Consider the following 9,363-nt stretch of genomic DNA (forward strand, 5'->3'; position numbering starts at 1 on the left):
CCTGAATGTCATTAATAAAATATAGGAACCAGAATAGCTTTTAATATCAAAGTTTTTTTACTCAATCTGTTACTAACTGTCTTCTTCTCAATTCAGTATGGTGAAAACTGTGATGAGGTTATTATGATAATATGTTTTAATATATAGCTGAATAGAGCCTTCAAAATTTTTGGAAAAAGATTTCCTTCATGAATTTTGAGGTCGAATTCGCATGAGGAGTGTGTGATTTATGATTATTATATAGATGGTAGAAAAAATGTTTTGTTTTATTTTACGCGTTGTGAAACTTTTGCTGCTGCATGTCTCTAAATCGTGGTGCAAAATGAGGTTGATTGTGTGGTTTTAATGATGGATGTTTTGTTGTACTTTCTGTAATAAGTTACTGATCCAATTGATGAACTCTTCTTGCCTTAGCCCTTGAACATGTTGAAATTTATACTACTGTTTGGAATTCAGTATTTAAACAAGTGCTGCATCTTGAAAGTCTGTTAGGTAAGGTTTTTAGAGTTATTATTTAATAGGGTTTGTCATTCCCCCAACTTACCTTTTCTTACAGCGAGTTCACTCCCACCGCGGCCTATGCATTAGGTTTCCCGCTATTTTCCTTTCTCCTCCCCACTTCTCTCCCATTTCTCCTAGCTTGTCTTTTTCTCTCCCTTGCTAACCCTCTTTCTTTCTTTGTCTCCAAAAGGATCTTCATACACTATCAAAGGGAAGGCATTGGAGGAAGAAGATAACCTAACACCCTTGCGCAGCTTGCGATTCATACAAGGTAGGATGGAGTCCTAAACTTACTGCAATTTACATTTGGGGAAAAAAATACATGGTGTTATATCTCTGTGCTGCCTTCATGTTTGCTGCGATTTAAAGTTGCCTTTTTTTTATGAGATAAATGGATTGGGTTGCTGAATAGAGCCTTCCAAAAATTTGGAAAAAATATCTCTTTGATGAATTTTCTTGGTGGAATTAGCATGAGTAGTGTGTGTGATTTATGAAGATTATTTGTATCAAATTCAGAGTTGAGCTTATTTGTATCAGATTCCTTTCCCTTTCGGTTACTTTTATTTTTGAGCTCACCTTAAGAGATGGTTTTTGCAGTTGTACAAAAATGCATACTAATCACTGTTTCTTTCGTGATTCATTGAATTTGATGTTGATTTGCTTCCCTATGTACAGGTTTGAGTTGGAACTTGCGGTTTCATCTCCTCTATAAGCCTCGACTTCTCAGGATAGAGGGAGCAATCTGCTTTGTGTTTCCCTTCTGTGGATGTGAAGCTGCTTGAATAAAGAGGTACATCCCTATCTGTCTAAGTTTGAAGCTACTGAATGAAGGGTTTGACACATGTGCTTGTGGGTAAAATCGTTGTTGGGACTTATCTTTATGGGTTCTCACTATTTTCAGCAACAATCTTTACTGAACTGCTACCATATGTTGCTTTAAAACCTTGCTTGCATGAGTTAAATATGAGGATTCAAGCCTTTAAAGTTTATTTTAGCTTGAAATCCTTGTTATGTTTTAGTACCCTTTCCTTATTTTGTCAATTTACTTGCATATTGGTGAATGCTTTGATTTAAGCTTGACTATGCTTTTAAATTGGGGATTCATTTATTGAACTACTACTTATTGGTTGTGTATTGTGTGTGTTAGAAACATGGATGTGCCTGAAAATAGGAAATCAATGGATAATAGATTAGATTCCTTATAGGAATTCATGTATTAGCGAGGGAAAGGAAATAAAAGTGTCAGGCGATTAGCGACGGAAAATTCCGTCGCAAACAGCGACGGACTGCTATGTTCCGTCTTAAATAGCGACGGAGCGTTCCGTCGCAAATAGCGACGGCTAGTTATGTTCCGTCGTAAATAGCGACGGAATATCCCGTCGGAAATAGCGACGGATTCATGGGATAATCCTGTAAACGATGTAGCGACGGAAATATATAAGTTAGCGACGACTAGTTTCCGTCGCTATTAGCGACAGAATTAATTTTCCGTCGTTAATTTTTTAGCGAGGCCACTTTGCACGGCGGATGGAATTCCGTCGGTAAATGTTTTGCGACGGATTTTTGCTTATTTAGCGACGGATTTTGTCCGTCGCTAAATAGCTTTTTTTAGTAGTGTGTAACAAAGCATCATGTATTAGTGATCAAGAAGAAACTTTTCTTCAAAGGAATAACACTATATAGCTTAGAACGTTTGTTGTTTTATTGAAACATAACGAAGCCATCAATTGCTGAATATAAGAGATCTCAACTACAAGATGATAATTATTTTTATGGATAAAACACTATTTCCAAATTCCAAAATCTTTTATAAATTTTTCATCTAAATGGAAATAATGAATCATAGATATCAATTAGTTTGCCTTTGATGAACCCACTTAGTTCTAATTATATAATACCAAAATGTACAACTTATTTATGCTAGGAAAACATATGTGTCAATAGCAAACACACACACAAAAAAAACTTAAGTTACAGTGTATATTACCTTCAGCATTTCTTGAGACCTTAAAACTAATAACGAATTCTGGATAAATGTGAGTATTTATATTCGTATTCCATATTGTATAGTATCTTGGGCATTGGATGTCATCAACTCCAGGATCATATTTAGATTTGCTGGGTTGAAATTGACCGGTAGCGGAGCCAATGCCAGGAAAAAGAACTTCCATGCTCCCCATTATTAAGCGACAAAGAACCAAGTGTCGAACACCCTTTTCGTCTATATCACAATAACGAGCACTGAAAATATGGAAATTTTGAATCTTGTTTTTAGTATGTAAAAGATATTATTTTTCAAAGTTGATCATCTGAAAACTAACCTGGCATAAGGGCAGGTAACAACTGCAAGATAAACACCAGCACCGTACGTGCATTTGGTTGCACAGAGTGGATAATGCCCAAGTCCATACTTCATCATTGTAGATAAATCTTCTTTAGAAAAAGGAAGCCAAGCATATCGAAAATTTGCATCCCCATGTAGTTCTTTTGTAATTTTAGCTTGAGTCTGGAATAGCTCCAATTGTGCTTGCATTAATGTACCTGAGCAGCGATATGCCTCCACTATCTCAACATAAATACTGTCAAAAATGTTCATTCCATTAAGGAAAATCTTCTGTACATCATCCAAATCCAAATTTCCTTGTATAGATTCAGCATAAGGAACAAAACCTACTTTATTCTGTATAATGGATTCACAAACATTTCCACATTCCAATCTGTTTAGCATAGTTCCAACTTCTAGTTGAGTATCCTTAGGCTCCCCACTACACTCCCTCAACTTGGATTCATCAACCTCGTTCACTTTGATTTCAATACATAATTTCACTCTCTCATGTTCCCATAAGTTATAAGATTTGCCATCAGAAACAACACAAGTTTTAGGGAAAAAGCAACCTCCTACCTCATCAATCCATGCTATTGGTTGTTGCAAATCAGTTTTCAAGTCCACCTGACACATGTATAAAAAATCTAGTATAAGTTCACAACCATTTAGCCTTATTTCCACAGCTGCCTTTTTCATTTCAAGATCATTCTTGACCAAACTAACAATATCTCTAGGATAATCCAACCATTCACCATTATTGTAGAACATCACACATTTAGGTTTTCCACTCTTCTTATAGTTCAAATAATACCTAAGAAAGGATTGTCTGCTATGAGGACCAACAATTGTCATTTTGCTTTCATAATCTTCCAATCTCATATTTTTGATAACTCTGCTTGTACGTGATGCAAGTGATGGTTGTTGATATAACGTTGATTGTGAAACTCGCATTAGATGTGGAACACACACTTGCTTCTGCTTCAGTTCAGATCCAGCTTCCACTTCTGTATACTAAATGAATATCTATAAACACATAAATATAAAAGCTCAGAAGTAGCAAACAAATAGAATCTTGAACCTTGAGCACGTTTAAATTAAGACACTTTAGACACATGGTGTAGACAATGACATTAAGAATATCTGACAGTCCTTCTATCTTTAAAGCTTTTGAGAACATTGGACTAATATATATGATAGTATATAAAGTTGACATAGTAGATAATGATGAGTTAACTAGTTAAAGCAATCCATGTATGACAAAACAAGTAATCTTTTATTTTCTATTTTTTGTTACAGACTTACAGAGGAACAGAACAAAACAAGTTATTTGAAACACTTGCATAGACAAATATTGCAAAAGTATCATCTCTGAAAAGATTTGAAAAAATATAATGTATAAATAAAAAAATACTTAATAGCATCCAAGTTGTATGTTAACTTTAACTTATATGCATCATTTGGTATTCAGAAAAATAAGAGAGTTGGATAAGAACATGGTAGGATAAAAGGAAGATAATTAAACTCTAATTTTTTTTTGGATAAGCCATATGATTAGATTAAAAAAAAGGCACAAGGGGTGCCACCCTTAGTACAACAAAAGTGAGAAACAAAAGGACAAAACATGAAAAAGAATGAGATACTAAACAGATAGAAAACAGCAGCGATGTGGGAAGCAGAAACAGAATGAAGCAGAGGATAGAATCAAGTCTGAGTATTCCATCCAATCAAACTCAAGGTCCATGATAATCAAAAACGGTTCCAGAGAGAGTAACAAGTCAATCCAACGGCCAAGCTTCACTCTTATCTTGTTTTATGTTTGGTGTAGACCGGATAATGATAATATGTGATATAAATAATAAGAAAGTGACCCTTAGAATAAAAAACACATAAAATATTTTAAATCAATTTTATAAAAAAATATTTTATTAAAAAAATATTTTTTTATGAATGAGTCCATGTTTTAAAATTAACTAATTTTTTTTAAAAAAATAAGTCTATTTTTAAGCTAAAATTATATCGGTAATTTTTTTTAACTTAATAACAGTAAGTGATATATATTAAAAATTAAATAAATTTAAATAATAGTTGAAAATTACTTTTTAAAATTTTTTTCTGTGCTTAAAATCTAACAAGTTACATAATAGAGAAATTAATAATTTTAAGTAACTAATAGTTTATAAAAGGGAATTTTTTCTAAATTCACTACTAATAAATTAGTATTTGTAAGTGACTATTTTACTGTTAGTCAATAGTAAATTTACTTTTAATAAATTAGTATTTGTAAATGACTATTTTACTGTCATGGAAAACTCAACACATCTTTCTCACAAATTTACAATTATTTTCATTTTTCACTTTTAAATAAACTTGAAAAAGGGGAGAATTTACCAGTTTTCGTTTAAAGTAAAGGAGTATTGGAATTTGTTTTCCGTGACACTACCACTAAAAAGGGGTTGGGTAGCGGTTATGTTATGAGTTGGGCAGCGGTTCTGGGACCGGTGCATAATTGAGCGTTGCTAAAGTTGGGCAGCGGTTTTTAACCGCTACCCAATTAAAAGATGGGCAGCGGTTCCATGAACCGCAACACATGGTATTAGATGGGCAGCGGTTTAAAACCGCTACGCATCAAGGAAAAAACCGCTACCTAATATTAAAAAAAAAAAACAAAACCGCTACCTAACATTTAAAAAAAAAGAGAGAACCGCTACCTAACATTTTTTTAACCTTTTTTTTAACTGCAACCAAATGAATCAAAACATGACTAAATTAACACTTGATACCCAATCTATATATCTGTGTTGAAATCAAACAAACTAAAAGTTGTGCACCAAGTAAATTCCACAATTTTGAGATCCCAACAATAAATAAACTGTATCACACTCAATGACATCCTCTCAAGAATCTTCCCCCACCAAAGCGTTGCTAGACTTTGTCCACCCAGTGATATCAACTTCTCTGCAACATTTGAATAAATCTTGCAACTTTCACTGCATAGAAATCATGCAAAAAAACCACAATTAATTATGATGAATCTACTGATCCAGAATATTAGATGAATTGTGATGTGCTCAGAATCATGATAAGCAAAATAAATTAAACCTATATTAGACCAACAAACAGCTAGCTATCTCTATGAATAATACGAAACAACCAGTTAGAAGACAACTACATTACACCCTTCTAATAGATGTCTCATCTAGATTTCTTAATGCTCACACTCAGCCAAGTAATTATGCTGATGCAACACAGAGAAAAAGAAGAGCATTCGACATTAATAATTTGGGTGTCAATTATCTGATGAAAGGTTTATATTATTTTAGATGAGCATAAACAACTAACCTGATCGAAAACTTCTTCCCCTTGTTCATTTTCCTTCTTAACCAATTCCACCTCTTCAGCATAAAAGTCTTCAGCTTTGGCGCTCTCTGTTCTTGTACTAGAACTAGTTGTGATCACCTATTTTATCTCATCAGCAATGGACCAAACCTGCTTTCATTCAAAAGCACCCCAGAGATTAAAAAATGAAGCAAAAAGATAAGAACACATGCAAAACGATTTTTTACTAAATGCACTACTAAAGACAATTGAGGGACAAAAAGAAGAAGATACAAAAAAAGAGCAAATTATGACCAAGCATTAATGAGTCAGGAAGTTGTTTCAGTGTAATTGACAAAGATTGTAAGTAGCTCAATTGAATAACAAGGTAAAACCTCTACAAACCAATCATTAATCAAGAAATAATCAAACAGTAAAATTTTGTTTCCACATACCAAGTGCCAACTAACAAAATTGCATAACTCTTTCACCTAACCAAAATATACAACTACGCAGTACCTTTGAAGTAGGTTCCCAAAAATAATGTGTTGTACATGGTCAACCCTGTCCATAAATCTCTCTTACAGAGTACGCAACCTTCATTTCCTTCCCTTTCACCGACACTTCAACTTCTGAAAACATCACCATGACGGTTGACACTGCAAAAATGCACTTTTAACATGACCAACAACGGTGACTCGTGCTAGTGTATCAAAAAATCCCAGCACAAGTTCCATTACAAAGAGAACCATAACAAAGTTACAATAGAGACAGGAAGCTAGCTAATAGCGAAAAAACACTAGGGTATTAATTAGACAATAGTACCCAAAACAGATGTAAGGTCCTATGAAACTCCCCACTCACTATCAATATCAACTATTATCAATACAAGAGAGAGGACAATGATTCCACTCAAAGAGATAATAGGAGAAGTTTTTATGATTTACTTTAATCCATAGCCATTGCCCATTAGCCATGCCTTGAACTTTACCTGGTCCACAACCTGAGACAGCTCCTTCTCACTACCCCTAAAAATTACTGAATTTCTAAGCTTCCAGATACTCCAGACAGTGGCCCACCAAATTATCCAAGCTCCTTGCCTTTTCTTTTTGCTGTCACAAACAGAAAGATGTTGTAGAAAAGGATCTTGGTTGTTCTCAGGGAGCACTACAGATATACCACACCAACTGTAAACCTGCATCCAAATCCTCCAAGAAAATTGGCAAGAGAAACAAATGTGAGAGGTAGTTTCTGCAACACTTAAACAAAAAGGACATTACTCTTCAAAGGAAAACAATTATCTCAGGTTTCTACTCTCCTTTCTTGGATCTACCTTATAGGCTGACCTACTAGCATATTTTTTTTAGATAAGCCAAAATTGATATAAAGTGAAGTACTATGGGTACTTCAACCAATTACAAATACAAATGAGATATGAAAGTTAGCACAAGAGGTAACTACATTCTGGTTAAATAACTAAATAAATAGTCACCCAACCAAGAGAACCAAAGACGGAGCCTAACTATTACACAGCAAACTCTGAAATCCACCGCTAATGGAAAAGCCAGGGACACAAATCTAAAAGGAAAACCAAAGGCTAAACTACCATCTAGACCTGTTCACAAAAACCAACACGCGAGCTAAACTCTGCCCTCTCTCAAAATAATAGCAAATGCAACAGAACAGAGAGTTCAAAGAAGGTCCAGAATCTGCTAAAGTTTGGAGATAAAATGCCAAGGTTGCGCCTGCCATTCATACATAGAGGACACGAAGCCTTTAATTTTACCTCTCAACCAGAGCCACGATTCAAACTGCGCTTGCTCCAATACTTTCTCCATCTGCACAGGGTCGTTTTCTGAATATGCAATCGTTCCAAATTGACCGTACAACAGAAATCCATAACACCCAAGCCCCCTGATGTGTTGTGCTCCATACCAGCAACCCAAGAATATCCCCCGACAACAACTCCCCTTTTGGCAAAAACATTCCATCTAACATTAACTAATAACAATGGATGATAAGTATAAACTATGCCAAGGTATACCCTAATTTTGTAAATTACAGAATAGAAATTAAGTAAACAAATTGATAAACACACAAGATATATGACCAAATTATCTCAGCCAAACCTGTAAGCATTCATTTAATGACTCCAACATACTTCCACAGACCTCTATGTCAGGTGCCTGCAAGCGCACGGATGAGGGAGAACGACATCGCGGAACTTGGGCTCCCTGAGATGCGATGACGGAGCCGCCAACGCAAAACTAGAGCTCGGTGCAAAAGGTGAGTATGGCAAGAGAGCTCGTGAAAGAGGGAAGGAGAGCGCGAGGATTCTAGTGCGACAGTGAAGAGGTAGAAGAGGGATCGTGAGAGTGGGAAGGGGAACACGATTTGTGTGCGTTAGGGTTTTTGAGAATGCTAAGTTGGGTAGCGTTTCCGCTATTTTTTTTTGGTACATGGTAGTGTTTCCAATATAAAATAGAAACTTACGTGTAATATTTTTACATATAACACTTGGGTAGCGGTTAATACTGAACCGCTGCCCCAAAGCCGGTGCCCAACACCATTTTTGTGGTAGTGTGACAGCAACCAAAGTAGTGCTTGAACCTCTAATAACATAACATAATTAAAGTAACAGCTGAAAAATTACATGCATACATATATATATTTTCTCCTCCTAGAGTCCTAGTTATTCTAAACGTTACAAGGTCTTGAGGGAAGCATCATTCATGGCAAGGAAATAGCTTATTAATTATTAAGAGCTTATTAACTTCTCTAAGCTTCACTATCTGTTACACCTGAAAATTCCTGAATAAAATGAACGCCACATACACACTCACCTACAATGTAGCTGTGTAGGTAACTAGGCGTAGCCTCAAGTCAAATAGCTGTTCAGAATACAATTTAAAACATATCAAAAAACAGACACTGAAATTATGCAACAGACAAAAGATCACTCAAATTCTGAATGGAAAAGGCACGGAATGAAAATTAGAAAATAAGAGATCAGAAGGCTTTGGAATTATACCTGAGTCTCAAACACAATAAACAGCGCACAATAAACCTCGACAAACCTTACACAGCTTATTGTCTCTCTTTTACTGACTGCTTTGAAACTGTGCGTCAAATCAGGGGAGCAAAGATCCTATTTATACAAAAAAAAATGGTAAGGGAGCATAGATAAATCAACAGGTATAGAAGCACCGAGGTGGAAAAGG

General features: G+C 35.2%; 1 protein-coding gene and 1 long non-coding RNA gene across 7 annotated transcripts; both read right to left on the reverse strand.

Moving 5' to 3' along the window:
- Nucleotides 1–2,285: 2,285 nt before the first annotated feature.
- Nucleotides 2,286–3,679, reverse strand: LOC130719019 (probable inactive poly [ADP-ribose] polymerase SRO1). Its single transcript, XM_057569670.1, has 3 exons — nt 2,823–3,679; nt 2,489–2,742; nt 2,286–2,323 (listed from the first exon to the last, which is right to left on the reverse strand). Exons 1-3 carry the CDS (start codon nt 3,677–3,679, stop codon nt 2,286–2,288), a joined length of 1,149 nt encoding a protein of 382 aa, XP_057425653.1.
- Nucleotides 3,680–5,573: 1,894 nt separating this feature from the next.
- On the reverse strand, nt 5,574–8,612 carry LOC130721275 (uncharacterized). 6 transcript variants are annotated; one of them, XR_009013384.1, is made up of 4 exons: nt 8,272–8,612; nt 6,662–8,112; nt 6,167–6,313; nt 5,574–5,814 (listed from the first exon to the last, which is right to left on the reverse strand). It is a non-coding gene; the product is annotated as an uncharacterized LOC130721275 (long non-coding RNA). The 6 variants fall into 6 exon arrangements; XR_009013382.1 differs by having other exon boundaries at nt 6,662–8,143; XR_009013385.1 differs by having other exon boundaries at nt 6,662–7,337; nt 8,272–8,608.
- Nucleotides 8,613–9,363: the final 751 nt, after the last annotated feature.

This window comes from Lotus japonicus, chromosome 5, assembly GCF_012489685.1.
Source record: "Lotus japonicus ecotype B-129 chromosome 5, LjGifu_v1.2".
Lineage (NCBI taxonomy): Eukaryota > Viridiplantae > Streptophyta > Magnoliopsida > Fabales > Fabaceae > Lotus > Lotus japonicus.

Excerpts from the sequence above, each read along its gene's own strand:
- LOC130719019 (XM_057569670.1), bottom strand. The coding sequence starts at position 3,679 with ATGACAATTGTTGGTCCTCATAGCAGACAATCCTTTCTTAGGTATTAT. Across the intron at positions 2,743-2,822 it reads GTTACCTGCCCTTATGCCAG|TGCTCGTTATTGTGATATAG; the intron begins GTTAGTTTTCAG and ends CCATATTTTCAG. Across the intron at positions 2,324-2,488 it reads GGTCTCAAGAAATGCTGAAG|ATGAAAAATTTATAAAAGAT; the intron begins GTAATATACACT and ends ATTTCCATTTAG.